The 15473-nt window shown below is 37.2% G+C and overlaps 1 protein-coding gene across 1 annotated transcript; it reads left to right on the top strand.

The window, feature by feature from the left end:
* Positions 1-3001: 3001 nt before the first annotated feature.
* LOC121326065 (potassium voltage-gated channel subfamily G member 4-like) lies at positions 3002-13278 on the top strand. The gene is made up of 3 exons (XM_041269215.1): positions 3002-3161; positions 3748-4572; positions 11047-13278. The coding sequence occupies exons 2-3, from the start codon at positions 3823-3825 to the stop codon at positions 11812-11814; spliced, it is 1518 nt and encodes a 505-aa protein (XP_041125149.1). The 5' UTR covers positions 3002-3161; positions 3748-3822; the 3' UTR covers positions 11815-13278.
* The last annotated feature ends 2195 nt before the right edge of the window (positions 13279-15473 follow it).

Raw genomic sequence — 15473 nt, 5'->3', positions numbered from 1 at the left:
AATAAAACTGTTGACTGATTGATGAACCTAGACCTTCCCTGCAAATTAATACACAAGCATCCCCAACAGAACCAGCTTGGGTTATCAAGAAGGTGTTGATAGCATTATATGAAACAGCAGAGAGACGATGGAAGAGGACTAATGAATTGGTATAGACTATGATATGGTTTACAAGGTTATACAGCATAGTTTATTGTGTAGCAATGCAGCAAATGACCTAAGGCTACACTTCCACTGCCTGGCGTTGTCGTTCTCAGGTGCATGCAGGGATGTGTTCATATTGAGCACTGTGCTCTTGAGATTCATCGTAGTTTCCAATGACAGTAAGAATCAGACTTGTAATTAATAAGAAACCTGTGTGATGAGTTACTTGTGACACTGATGGGTCAAATGTTTTCTTCTTCTTCTTCTTCTTCTTCTTCTTCTTCTTCTTCTTCTTCTTCTTCTTCTTCTTCTTCAAGAATCAGTAACATCAGTAAAACATCTAATATTAATAATAAATAATGAATCCTCCTCAATTAAAAATGCTTTACTAGTCATTCTTATACTGACATCTGAATGAGCCTGCTTGCAGACGAATGGGAGGGCAATCACTGGAACAGCAGTGTGCTCATTGTGGGAGGTGTTCAGAATGGGTTAGTGGCAGTGGAAATGCAGCTTTATGCAGCTCCAGATGACAAAAATATCTATATTGAATACTATATCTAAGCCTTTACCACTTTATTAGTACCCAAATATATACAATCATCCAAAACAATGATCGACCAGTCCAGATATATCCAATAGTTTTGTTTGAGTGGCAGTTGTATTAATTTATTAAAGTGTATTCGAAATCCATGGGGAATTACAAGAGGCAGAAGCCAGTTTTCTAAACACTGTGTTGCTTCAGCTGGATTAGACTGCTGCACAGTAAAGAACACTCAGTAACTCTCCCCTCACAATGCTGCTTCTTACTGTATAATGCTGAGGAACTTTGATTTTCAAGCAAGAGTAGACATTCTTCTGACACAAGGCAGCCACTTTGCATGCATTTCCTTATCTAAACTTTAAGCTTTTTTTTTTTAAATGAGAAAATAAAGATCTATTTCTAGGCACATCAACAGCAAGTCCAATTGTCACCTTGTTTCCAGTCCATGTAGATTACATTTTAATTATTTGACATTTTCAATCATGGAATGGGTGTACAAACAGTCGCTATTAATTAAAAGGAGTTACATGTAGGAATATTATTGTAACCCACTTGGTACCCCTTGATTTAGCCAGCCAGTTTTCCAGGTTTAGAGTTATCTATATGTAGGAAGATATAATATGTGTGACCTATAGCTGTTGAGAAAGTTGTCGACTAAGACCAGTGTACTTTAGCTCTACTGTGTGGATTTTACAAACTATGAAAGGCATATCTTAGGACTGAATCAAGATTGCTATTATTTTCACCTGACTTTTAAGTATTTCAATCTTGACAGTTTTCTTTGTTGAAAGAATATTTATTTAGAATGTAATTCACCTTGCATGCATTCTTTTTTTTTTTTTTTCAAATCTGGTATTGACATTACTGGTTAATCAATGACTAGTGTTACACACACTGTCTCTCCTCGATCCTTCCTAAATTCCTATACTCTGACCAGCTTCAGGTTGGAGAAGTATGTCAAAATCATAAATCTGAATGTTAGAAGCCTTTACCAGTGACCCCTTCAAATCTTTAATCCATTTAAAAAGTAAGTGCAGTGCTCCACCTTTATAACACTATATTTAACAGACATGCTATTTGTGTTCTGCCGCATAACAAGCATGAAAGTGCTACTGTAATAGCATTACGGGCAAATGGAAACCAGGACAATGTTGCCTTATAAGCAATTCTGCTCTATGAAGGACCATTTTATAATGGGGGAGCACTGTAGCATTAAATTTACATTTTCAAAGTTCTTTTTTTAATCCCTCCTTACATTTTTATGATGAATGCTTCTTACGATTTCTTAAAGAGTAGGTAGCGGGGTTCTGGAAAATATAACATTATACATCCCTACATGTTTCTTTTCCATACCATGTCATGTGTTACCTGTGCACCATAATCCTTACACTATCGGTGCATTAGAGCAGCCATTTTGAAATGAGCATTGAGGTGAAAAAGTTGTCAGGGTGTTAACAATTATAATAAAAATTACAGGTACATTATTCAAAGCGGTAGCAACACATAGGGATGTGTAATGCTATTTTTTCAGAACCTCGCTACTTATTCTTCAAGCTGTCACTTGATTGTTAAGAAGATTTGAGCTGAGTTCGAGTTTGAGCTGTTCTTCTGTTTTAATTGGCTGCCATAGACACTCATATAACCTAGGCCTGATCAGTGTCTTTATAAAAGTTAGAGTCACTAATTAATTCAATATGGAAGCAACAGAACACAAAACCTCTCAGAATGATTTGTTGCAACTTATTGTTTTCATCTATTTGTACTTAAAATATAATAAAAAAAAGATCATAAACAAATATGTTGATAAAAAGTGAAATGCCATTTTGAATAAGGTGCTCTCTTTATTCCTGTCTGAAAGTAAATTAAGCTTCTGTAAATTAATGAGGCAGACAACTGTTGTCTGCTGAGCATTGGTTAATAAGGACAGCAACCAGCTGTTCCAGAGAAGCAAGGGGGGGGGGGGGGATAGATTAAAGGAGTATAAACAACTGGAGCTAGATAATCTGTTTCACTTGAACATCAGTGTGAGAGGTGATAAGCCAAAGAGGGCAGTCAACACGGGAACAGCAGACACTATCAACATACCACTTTCTCATTCAGAACAAGAAGAATATTTGGCTAGGCGATTAGTGTACATTAGTGGAACTCTCCTTGGCTCCCTCTCATTGCCTGCCCCTCCTCTGGGGAAGCACAGAGCAACAGTCAGCTGAGCTCTTGTGTCCAGAGAAAGCCCTCTCAGTGTTGATCAAAAATAATGTTTTTTCTGTGACAGGCAGTGCTGAAATAAAGGGGTCTGGAGTTCTAGATCTGCTGGATAATGCTGTGCTCTCTTGAACCAGGGAAGGTTCCTAGTGAGATGTTGTGCAATCACTGTCCTGCTGTGGAAAAGGAAGTATTTTAAAGTTTTTTTTTTTACCGTTGTGAAAGGATGGGACTGGGTCAAAGAGAAAGGGGACTGTCTTCCTAAGCAATGGTAAGTGCAAACTGTTGTTTTTACTGCATGTGTTTTTAATTTACCGTCTCTAAAAAACAGAATTAAATAAGTTAAAACCATTGGCAATATAGTTGTTAAAAAAGGTATATGTAAACTTGTGGAAATGCGAAATATAAATGGGGAGAAATAATAAATGTATTTATGTGTGGATATAAGCTATATTTATATTGAGATGGATACTTGAATGTGTATGATAGAAAGAAATTATAATTTGATTTACTTAGCTATAGAGCTGTGGATAAAATCTAGCTATTTTTTATAGAGATGGCTGTGTTTTAGTGTATGATATGAAGTTTAAACCTTACTTTTTTTAATTTAAACATTACCATAGAACTATAAACCTATATACCTCAAAAATCCTAATAGAAAGAGCTAAAGAACAAAAGAAACACATTTTAAAGAAATCATGAAAAAAGGACTGGACCCACAATATAGTATTTGGAACCTGAGGAACTGAATGATAGCAGACACAACTTAAGAGAGAAATAAATGTTATGACTATAACATAGATACAGTCCTAGATCTTTATAATGATTAGACTCTTTTCCCACCTCTTTCTTCAAAGTGTCCCTACACTGTTTCCCTGGGTTCCAACCGGCTCTGATCTTGCAGATGCTGTCGTCCCAGCCTTGAACCCACCATGCCCATTATCTCTGGAACCAACGACCAGGACTTTAGCAACCTGAGCCTGAGCAACGATAGCAGCCTTAACCAGATAATCACCAGCACCCCGGAGACCCAAACTATCAAGGGGGTCTACTACAAAAGAGCCCAGAGAATATACAACCAGGACCAGCTGTACACCATCGACCAGAAGAAACAGATCCTCATCAACGTGGGAGGAAACAAATACACCATCCCCTGGAACGCCTTGGACGAGTTTCCGCTTACAAGACTGGGAAGGCTGAAGTTCTGCAACAGCTACGACGAGATCATCCAAGTGTGCGACGACTACGACAAGAAAACCAACGAGTTCTTCTTCGACCGGAACCCCTCTGCCTTCAGGAACATTTTGAACTTCCTGGCAGCCGGGAAGCTGCGACTCCTGCGTGAAATGTGTGCCTTGTCCTTCTATGAGGAGATGACCTACTGGGGCCTGGAGGTGACCAACATGGAGCGCTGCTGCAAGAGGAAGCTCTACACAAGGCTAGAGGACGTGGCTGGGATCAAGAGGAAGGAGGAGGCTCGGAGGTACAAGAAGAAGGAGCACGTCCTGGTGGAATCCACCAGATCTGGGATTTATATGAACAAGCTGAGGAACATGGTGGAGAACCCTCAGTCTGGTCTCCCGGGGAAGGTGTTTGCTTGCCTTTCCATCTTTTTTGTAGCCACCACAGTTATAAGCCTTTGCATCAGCACCATGCCGGACTTCAGAGAAGAGGAGGAGAGGGTAAGCCTATTTGTATATCTTCATTCTACTTTTCAGAGACTGACTAACAGACTGCACATAGATAGTTAGATAGATGGATAGACAGACAGACAGATACTCTTATATGACTTTTAGGTTTGAATTTAACCATTTACTTGCTGACAAGACATCTGAGTCTCGCTTACTGTATGTTAATAAATATATTTATATTGATTTCTCCTCTACAGAGCCCAAATACTGTCATTTTCACAGTGGCAAATAAAGACAATTAAGATACAAATTCTCCTCATAAAATAATTCTTATGGCCTGAAACACTAAACAATGATTATGCTGTAAAATCCAATGTTATGTGTTTCAGTTTATTTGGATACTTTTACATCCTTGCTTATGCTATCTAGTTTATCGCATATGGTACATTATATGCTAATATAGCCAATAATGTACATGTTTAGTGAAAAATAATATGCTTTACCTCAGATAGTCAGGTCTGATAAGATTTGAATCACCACACATGGATAGCTGAATGGTGCATGGTTGGGTAAAATAGAGTGGCTCAGCAATGGGATGCAGGTGTAACCCTCAAACCTACATATAACCAATCAAGGGTAGTGTAGACAATATTGTAATAGTAAAAGATACTTAATACACTCTTTGACAAACTGGACTAGAAACCTTTATTGAAGTTTTTCATTACTATAGAAGAGGTCTTTAATACAGGTGTTTTTTTTTTATTTTATTTCACTCCAGAATTTTGTCAGACAACATGCCACATGTCAAAGCAGTCCCTTTTCATTTTACTGCCAGAATCTGTTATTATAAAGGTTTAAAAAAAAAAAAAAGCTTAATTATATAACAGCAAGCTGTCTGCGCTTTCATTGGCTGATCTCAGCTTTTTAGCATTATCCTTTTCAATCGCATACATTATGTTGCTATTCTGGAATGACATAGAAAAAATAGTTCTCCTTTGGCTAAAGAGGTGATTTTATAAGTATTGTTTTAGGTTGGATTTGATATCCTTTGAAGAAAGCATGCATTTACCTCCTATGCACAATGTACTTCATACATGCATTTACTAGAATACATGCAGTATTTCATATTGATGGCATTTTGAAATGTGGGCGTATTCATAATTAGTTAATGTTAGTGATAGGGTTAAGTATGAATTATGGATTACTTCATTTGAATTCACCAGGTTTTATCAGTAATGTATATATTTAACTGACTGCTGAAATAAATAAAACACATTACATTACACATATCAGTTTATCTAGTTTAATACAGTGCTATATTATATATGCATTGTTTTCACTAGAAACATAAAGGCATAATCAAATATTGATTTGAATTTGGAAAGGAAAAAAATGTGATGTTTGTCCCATTTACTCATTTTTATTTGCGCTTCGATACTTTATAGATTCCCCATACCATTCCATCCTTGGGGATGGGAATGTGGAAAATATTTACATATGTTTATACATACATACACACACACACACACACACGTTTGTATTTCTATACCTGTGGGGACTTCTCTTTGACTCTCACTATATTTTTATTTACTATTTCTAACTCCAGTCAGACAAAACGCCACACAGGATGAAAGTCGACAAAAATGAAATATTAGTTTTTTTTTTAAAGGCATATTTCGTTCTCAAAATGGTGTTTACAAACTGGGGACGTCCCCACAACATCATTTATTTCAGGAGATACTATCTTTGTGGGGACATTTTTGTCCTCACATTGATAGTAATACCTGCCTACACACACACAGACACATACACACACACTACACTGCCCCATGCAACACACTCACACAAGATGATTGCAACACAAAGGGATTCGTACTGAATATCATGGAGAAACGTTAGCAAATACTTTCTTCACTTTAGTTCAATAGAAATCTATGGGTCACATGGATAGCACATTCAAATACATTCTAATGGGATAAAACACTGGTGGGGTGTGTAAGGACACAATGTTAATATGCATAGTAATAAAGTAATGCAAACCATGGTAAACTATATTAGAATCATGGGAAAAACATGGGAAATCTGAAAAACGACTGTGCAGATTTACAGTGGTAAACTTTTATAAGGGAATACACATGTATTTGTGTGTTTTCCATATGTCCAAGTTGTATTTTATTATACAGAAGGAAGTAAACAAAAAAAGATTTGTACATCTGGTGATAAGAGCAGAAAATGAAGGGCATAAGGCAAAAAACCTCAGTAGCGAACATTATTGAAATATAGATTGAAACCCTGTTAATGACTGAATACATCTCTGTTAACTAATTACCATTACAGATCTGCCATAGACATTCTTGTTCTGTACACATAAGCTGGGCATGTGAGGTTGGAGTTGAATTACTTTAGACAATGTAGGGCACTGGAAATCCACTGTACAACAGTGAAAAACGGTAGACACAGCCCACAGTTCTGTTCTACTATTGCAGTGCACTGATTAACCTGAAAGGATTACAAAGAACCACTAAAATGGTTGGAAAGCTTAAAAAAGAAAGGTCATGTAATAAAACGATCAGCTCGGTTCAGAGGTTTCAATTTATTAGTTCATGAGTTACTCTGTATTAACTACTAGACAGACAGATAGATAAACAGAGGGAGATATATTACAATATATAGTTCACATGCTGCAAACCTCCTGTTTTTATCAATTTAACAAGTTGGTTTCAAGAAAACTAAATATTGAATATGTGTTAACGCCAGTGGTGTAGTCAAGGGTATTCGCAGGTAAATGGCATTTACCCACTTTTAATTTATATAGAGATTACCGACTTCTCATGTAAGGGATACAGTGTTTATTCATTTCTACTGTCCTGTGATATGCAAATTCTGGTTTAAAGACGAGATATTTTAATGGTGAGCATCTGTGGTGTGTTACTGAGCGCAAGACTGACAGCTGAGAACTCTCAATCAGAACTGTGGCGAGACCAGGGGGCGTGGCCACTGGACTGCGTGTTCTGTTTGTGTATGTATGTGTTCTGTGATTGATTGTTTTTGTCCTGTTAATGTTCTGTTGGGCACAATAGACCAGCAGGGCTGTTCTAGTAACCTTCATCCTAGCTCACAGAACTGTTCATGTGAAGCGCTGTTTAGAATTTGTTTTATTTTCCTCAGTTTTTATTTATATTAATATACTAAAGGTGAAGGGTGAGAAATTTGGTAGAATTTTATGTTTTGAATGTGTGCTTACCTGCAATTTTTGTCCATTTGCTTTAAATTGTCAGAAATCTGGGCATAAACTTTTTCATTTCTGATGCACGATCTGCTTTTATCTGCCCACAGAGAAGCTAGAGCCACTCTTCCTCAGCGTCCCAAGGCTATACTTTTCTCTCATCTGTTTGTCTTTCTGGATTGTACTGACTGATGCAACATAATGACGAAAATTCTTAACCCACCCCTGGCCTAGCTTGGCTCCAAGTCAGATTCAGATGTCTTGTGAGTTTTATGGTTTTGTTCTTCCTCGGCTCGACAAATAGCCAGTGGAGAACCACCCATACCCGTATCGTACCGAACTCTCACAGGCCGGGTGTGCCAGTGGATAAGGGGTATAAGTGTCAGCTGCACTCACTTGTACCTCATTGTTAAGTATGGCTGTTTGTCAGAAGTTGAGACATTCGGAGAACTATTTAAAAAAGGGTCTGTTGGCAGTTACAGAGACTGCAGGTATTTTACATTTATTTTTTCCCCCTGGTATATACACCCATTTCATCTGCCTCAAAGGTTAGGTACAGGGTTAGGCCAGACACAATTTGTACAGTACAGTAAGTTAATATGTCACATGTAGGATGTCCAATAAGTAATGTCATCTTGAGCAGTTTGGGGAAGAAAACTGCAAAGATTTAAGAAATGATTTCTTTATAATGAGACTTTTCATAAAACAAAAAAAATGAGGATTATACTCAGTAACTACATCTAACATAACTATGCTGATTTTTATTTTTTTTTTATTCCATTAGGATTGAAGGCTTAGCTGATCCCACTGATTATGTGTTGTTAAGATGCCACAGATCAATGCTGTAGATTAGGGGAGAGCCTTTTAAAAGTGAAACAGCTCATCCTCAGACATTTCTCATTGACTGACAACAACAAAATCCTTTTCTAAAGGCTTTATTAATGATTATAGCTTGTTATCAAGGGCATGCCAGCTTGTCTTGTAAAAGCTGTGGGAACACTGTGCTGTCTTTAAACAGAGCTGTTGAGTGGAAGTGAGTCTATCACTGATTTCTCATCCATCATGCCACAGCTTCTAATGAATATATGTTACCTACATTAAAGGCCTTCTTTGCATGTCTAGGGCAATCCATCAAGGCAGCCCATTTACTATCTTTTTGTTTCTGTTTTTACAGTACAACGAGCTCCTGTTGGCTACAGAGAGGGGCTCAACAAGTGAAACAATTATTTTGTTAGCTACAATCATGTTGCAGGAGGCTGGTTTACAGTTGGTGTGGGAGGCATTGTTCAGTCAAATCCCAAGAGTGCTTGTGTGGTACTTGCATTCCTAATTAGAGCTGTTTCCAGCTGTGTATATTCCCTGCAGCTTGTAGCACAGCTAATACTGGAAACAACTTGTTCCTTCCACTAGGAGGCACATGCTTATCAGTGGGGGATTTAATAGGTAATTGATCTTATTTAAAAAACATTGGAAAACAGAACCTGGATCATTTCCTAACCAAACCAAAGCTGTCAGTTCATTTTCACAGAGTATGAGCCTGTTTCCTGCATGTTTCTACTTGTCTCTGTGTACTGTGCAATGCTTTTTATCTTACCAAGGTCCCGGTTTATTTTGCGTCATCATTTAAGAATTTCCTCTGGAACAACTGAGGTGTCGCTTGTGTTTTCTTAATTAAACCAATGTTGAAGCAGTTGTTGTGTTGACAAGCAATTAGTTTGTTCTGCTTCATACTTGACAACAAATGAGAGCATCAGTTATTCTCTTGTCTTACAATTTCATCAGATATTGCTAAGATGCCAGAAATATACAGCGTTACACCTAGTGCATTATTAAGGTATTATCCACCCCTTGCATGCATGTATTATTCATCAAGGTGTGGGAAGTTATAAAGTTATCTATATATATATATATATATTATATAGATATATATATATATATATATATATATATATATTTGGGGATATTAATACAATATTAATTATTTGTTTCAAATAATATCAACAAAGTTTATTAGAGTAGACAATAAACGATCTGTTTGAATTATTATTATTATAATAATTAATTATATATTATTATATTAATAGTAGGGTAGTAGTATATCAGTAGTAGAATTTACAGTAGTAATTTTTTTATTATACACAGTTCTGAACAAAGATGACAAAGTACTGCACTGCATATATAAATTAATATGTTGTGTGTAGGGCATCTCTTATTATATATCTCTTATTGTACAAGAGTCCTCTCTGCTTAAACCATGCATAATTATGTATCTTTATTTTATCACAGAGAATCTACATAGGACAAATTGACTATGATATTGTAGCCAGGAACTACTATTAAAAATGTATTTGAATTGTGATCTATGTTCTGTGAACGAGATGATATCTCTGCACAGGATCATTAAAAAAATAAAATTAAAAATGGTAGATTTTTGCATGCATGGTCTAGAATTGCTTTTCCATACTGTTCTGAAATTATAAAGTTTCTTAATAATAATTAGTACTATACTGTATAGCCTTTGTCTTCTATCTCTGACATAACACAATTAATATATACAAGGAATCATTTCGAGATTCATTCAGATCAATACTTGGATTGATCGCTATAGAATCACAATATCCATACTTTTAGACTAATCTTCCCACCACTAGCTTTAAGAAACATGTTGGTGCTTCTAAAGCTGATGGATTGGGGGCTCTGGAGACTGAAGTCCTGTCTATTTATACACAGAGAAGAGATAAGCTTTCTCAATGTGAGCTTCCCCACATTGCCCCTTGAGGATGCATCAAACATGCACTGGAGGACCACCCATGCCCTTTCAAAAACTGCTTGAAACATTTATCAAGGTCTTTCGATTAAAATGCAGTTTGCACAACATAGGTCTGCTCTATTATACAAAACTACCCATAAGGTAAATATAGTGGCTCAAAGGTGTGACTAAGTCATTTATTAGTAACATGACCAGTTTTCACAAACAAAAGGGAGCCGCTTGCACTGTGGTGTAAAGACCATGATAAATCTTGCCCATTTGCACTTGTCTACATGTTCTGTAAATCTGACCCTACACAGTGTTTTAACCTGAATGATACACATTGTACTTATTTATAAGAGAGTAGACGTTGGGGATCTTGATTTGTTAATCTAAATACTGGCAGCATTAATTTGATTAAAATAGAACCCTTCCAGGGCTTTATATATATATTTTATTGATCTATTTAGATCCATGCTGTTTAGTTCTATTGAATAGGCCCCAGTGTGGTGTGTGTTTTTACAAATCCTTGTCTTTTCTTACTCCACAGGGCGAATGTTCTCAGAAGTGCTTCTACATATTCATCGTGGAGACGGTCTGTGTGGGCTGGTTCTCCCTGGAATTTGTTCTCCGCTTCATTCAGGCCAGGAGCAAGCTGGATTTCATTCAAGGGCCGCTGAACATCATTGACGGCATGGCCATCTTGCCCTACTACGTCTCCCTGGTAGTGGGGGACGAGCAGGAGACAAAGGACAGGCCCGGAGGGAAGGGCTACCTGGAGAAGGTGAGTCTGGTGCTGAGACTCCTTCGGGGGTTGAGGATTTTGTATGTCATGAGGCTGGCCCGACACTCCCTGGGACTGCAGACCCTGGGCCTGACCGTGAGGCGCAGCATAAGGGAATTTGGGCTGCTGCTGCTCTTCCTATGTGTGGCCGTCACTCTCTACTCCCCCTTGGTGTTCCTGGCAGAGAGTGAGATGACCAAGGGGCAAGACTTCACCAGCATCCCAGCTTCCTATTGGTGGGCCATCATCTCCATGACAACGGTTGGTTACGGGGATATGGTTCCAAGGAGTATTGCGGGCCAGGTGGTGGCGCTAAGCAGCATTTTGAGTGGGATTTTAATCATGGCGTTTCCTGCCACCTCTATCTTCCACATGTTCTCCAGATCATACATTGACCTGAAGGTGGAGCAGGAGAGGTTATTGAAGGAAGAGAGATGCGAGGCGAAGAATGAAATGTTTAATGAGGCAGATAGTTTAGAGTCTGATGAATCAGACTCCCTGGTGGAATACAACAGTATTGGGGAAAGAAACTGACTAGGAACTTGCTTTGTAAAGGGAACAGTTTGAAAATCTGGCCTACACTGTGTATAGCGATTTTTATATTGAGAATGACATTACAAGATGTAACTCATACCTGATTGGAGGAATATTATCTGATATTATTATGATAGAAAATATTCACAGACAAAAATAAGCTTAACCATTAAATCCAGCTAAGATGTATGCAGATATATAGTTTAATATTGTCTGTTAATAAAAGATAGCCTTAACATTTCCAGCTGATTTAAAAACCTTATGAGACCACCTGTGAAATATTCCACTGTGAGTTTAAAATATAATATTTGCTGAAATGAACTATTAATTTTCCATAGCAGACTTTTAACTTTAATCTGTTCAACACCTATTGCTTCCTTGAGACTTGCAATAAAGAATGTACATTAGCCAGAAAACAAATATTTCAGACACTTGATGATGAAATGGTTTGCTATGAATTCAAGGCAGTCAAGACATTATATATGCAACACCACCAGCAGAGATAATGGTCACCATAGGGTGAAAGTAGCAGAGCTACCTGGAATCGAGGTAGTATGTTTGCAAGAGTAAAACTACTTTCCAAAGATTTTCCAGATTTTTGGAGCACAGCTACACCGACTGATTCCTGAAATATTTCCATGGTTTGGGTAGAACTAGGTTTAGCTTGTCCAGTGTTGAAATTTTCTTTGTACTGGGCCACTGAATTTTCAGCATTTTCCACTGAATTTTCCATGGACTATCACATAAACTAATTGGCTATTTTTATGCTGAGTGTTTGTGATTTTCTCTGTCAAAATCCTAGATGGAATCCAACCACATTTGTGTTTTGACTCAGTTTCAATCAAAAGAGTCTGTGGGATTGTAGGCTGCAAACAAAGGTTTCATACAGTATTTGCAGGGAAGGAAAGGGTTAGTTAGCGAAACTATATTTTTAAGGCAAACAGATATTGTTCTATAAACCTCCACATTAAAACAAGTTTTATTTTCCCTCAAACATTTAAGAACATATCCATACATCTCCATGCACACAGGGATGACTCTCCGTGGGAATCCATGTGTTTAAATAGAAAAATAAAGTACACCATCTTGTGATATGCATTCTCTGCGGAGGTAAAGTGTAAGATGGGGTACCAATAGAACATCTTTGCACATGGCTGTGGGTTCTACTTTCTCTTTTTTTTGTGTTGTTGAATCGTTGCACACGGCTTTAACGCAACTTATATAGTGGGTCATATCACATAAACCTGTAATCACTGCAGAACAGGATTTTCATTACTTTTGTCTACTTTTGTTTTTCTGTGTAACATTTGCCCTGTTATTGGTAAAATAACGGATCATTTCCTTGGTAATATTTTTTTAGGTTTTTTTAGTAAAAGTAAAATAAAGATTGACCTGAACTGTTGAAAAAGCATTTGAATGTGTTTAAAGTGCACTTTGAACAACGGTACTTCTGAAAAATCAATGACCCCCTGCCAATTCTGCATTCACTATAGAGGGCATTGGGCTGCGAGACTTCAATACTACTAATAATAAAAAGATCAATAGGACTCACTTACCATGAAAGCAATTGGTTTAGATCAAACTTAACTAGAACAGAATGTGCTAGGAAAACAATAACCCTTCCTAAACAATCAATGCAGACAAACAGTGTCACTGCAATGGCAATGCAGACAGACAGTTTCACTGCAATGATAACGCAGACAGACAGTATCACTGCAATGATAACGCAGACAGACAGTGTCACTGGAATGATAACGCAGACAGACAGTGTCACTGCAACGATAAGGCAGACAGACAGTGTCACTCCAATGATAAAGCAGACAGACAGTGTCACTGCAATGGCAAAACAATGGTTCTGTGCTAAGAACAAGGCAGCTATGGTTTGTCTGGGGGAAACAAATACTATACAAGTTATATTTTCTTCTGTCTCTAGGAAATGACATAATTGAAAACTATTATTTGCCAAGCAGCCTTTTTGCCAAGATAAATGGACATGCATTTAAAATTATCTTACCCTAAAAATGTAAAGTCCTAAACTTTTGTTATTTGGCCTGGGTTCCAGGTAGTCTTGGTAGTGAAATTCAGAGTTGGATGATCATCACTGTTGTTTATGATTACAAAATTTAACCCCAAACTCCTGTTGAAATATGTATCTTCCCGACTAATTGGAAAATGCAGAAGTGGTTATAAATCCGAATATCAATCAATCAATCAATCAATCAATCTATTTTATATTGCACCTTTTCATAGTGGAACACCACCATAGAGCGCTTTACAAGATGCAGTAAATACAAGAAAATATATAATACTTCAAAAATATATTATAGTTAAAAATAAAAATATTACAGTTTTTCAATTATTGCTGTAGCTTTTTAAATACTATGCCAGAAAATGGATCTGCAAAAACAGCTTTAGTGTGGGCCTGCCATGGTTAACTTTGGAAAGTAAAAATTGATTTAGCGTTGTGCAACATTCCATTTGTTTCATTTTGACAGCTGAGATGGGTGCAGCAGCAATCACAGCGTCCAGGGACAAGGAAAACCAATTTATCACACATTACAGACAACTTTGAACTCTCTGTTTTCAAAACAGACAGCCTCTGTGTCTTTGCTGCATCACTTTCTAACTCCTTTATTTAAGAGTGTGGAAGTACTGTGAATTCTGTGAACTGCTGCTGAAAATGATGATACATAGCAGGTACCAGGGAGCACAGGTTTAAACTTTAAATGTGTAGTGTTGTAAAATGTTGAATCAAATAGTACAACAGAAGGTGGGTCAGTGAAAACGTTGCACATTTTAATAAAAGGTTGAAGGTTAGATAGATAGATAGATGCATAGATAGCTAGATAGATATTATAATTTTTTTTTTTTTTTTCCCCTAAATGATGACCAATATACAGTGTATATTAGAGCTGTTGCTTTTTTAGATGGTTTGGACAGTGAATTGTTTTTTTGCTACTGCCCAAAAATACTTTTTTGTTGCAACAAAAAGCACCTGCTTTGGGGTTCTACTATGCCTACATCACTTTTAATAGCAGAGATGGTGTGCACTCTCGTGCTTTCAATGAAACAGTGCTTTCTTTGGGAATAAGACACCCAGAAGTATACCATTAAGTAGGTCTCTGCTCCCATTTCTCTGCTCCATTATTATTTGACTTTTTCCAAACAGCATCTTACTGCCTGAAGCCTGAATAACTTGAGAGCATTTTTAAAATCTCTAACAAGTTGCTCTTTAACTATGAAAACATGCCAAAAGAGATAAAATAAGGCACATTTTATTTAAAAGCAAGACATTTATAGGTCCACTTATCGTACATTGCGAGGTAAAAAAAAAACAAAGCAAAAAAACGATAAGTAGACAAATATTTAGGCTAATGCTTTCATCAGTTTCTTCTGGTTATTTCTGTGAGCAGTCAAACACTGATAATTTATGAGGAATCCTTCTTGGCTGGGTGAACCGTGACCTCTACCCTTTCGGTCACACCCTCTCCTCTGAGTAGTTTCACCTGGTTTTTGTTTTGGTTGGTGTTGAAATGAGGTGTGAGGCTTTGTGAGGTTACAGCTCTGCTGTGGTGTTGCTCATTTTCGAGAGAGCTAATGGGATGTTATTTTAATTATGGGTGTGGTGGGATGTTTGGATGTGAACATGTTCTTTACTG

The sequence above is a fragment of the Polyodon spathula genome, chromosome 13 (genome assembly GCF_017654505.1).
Source record: "Polyodon spathula isolate WHYD16114869_AA chromosome 13, ASM1765450v1, whole genome shotgun sequence".
NCBI classification, from domain to species: domain Eukaryota; kingdom Metazoa; phylum Chordata; class Actinopteri; order Acipenseriformes; family Polyodontidae; genus Polyodon; species Polyodon spathula.
Note: the sequence above shows the minus strand (reverse complement) of the source record. Positions and strands in the feature narration are given on the sequence as shown.

What these genes read in the sequence shown, in the direction of transcription:
- LOC121326065 (XM_041269215.1), top strand. Translation starts at nt 3,823, where the DNA reads ATGCCCATTATCTCTGGAACCAACGACCAGGACTTTAGCAACCTGAGC. An exon ending in TCAGAGAAGAGGAGGAGAGG is followed by an intron (nt 4,573 to 11,046) that starts GTAAGCCTATTT and finishes CTTACTCCACAG; the next exon opens with GGCGAATGTTCTCAGAAGTG.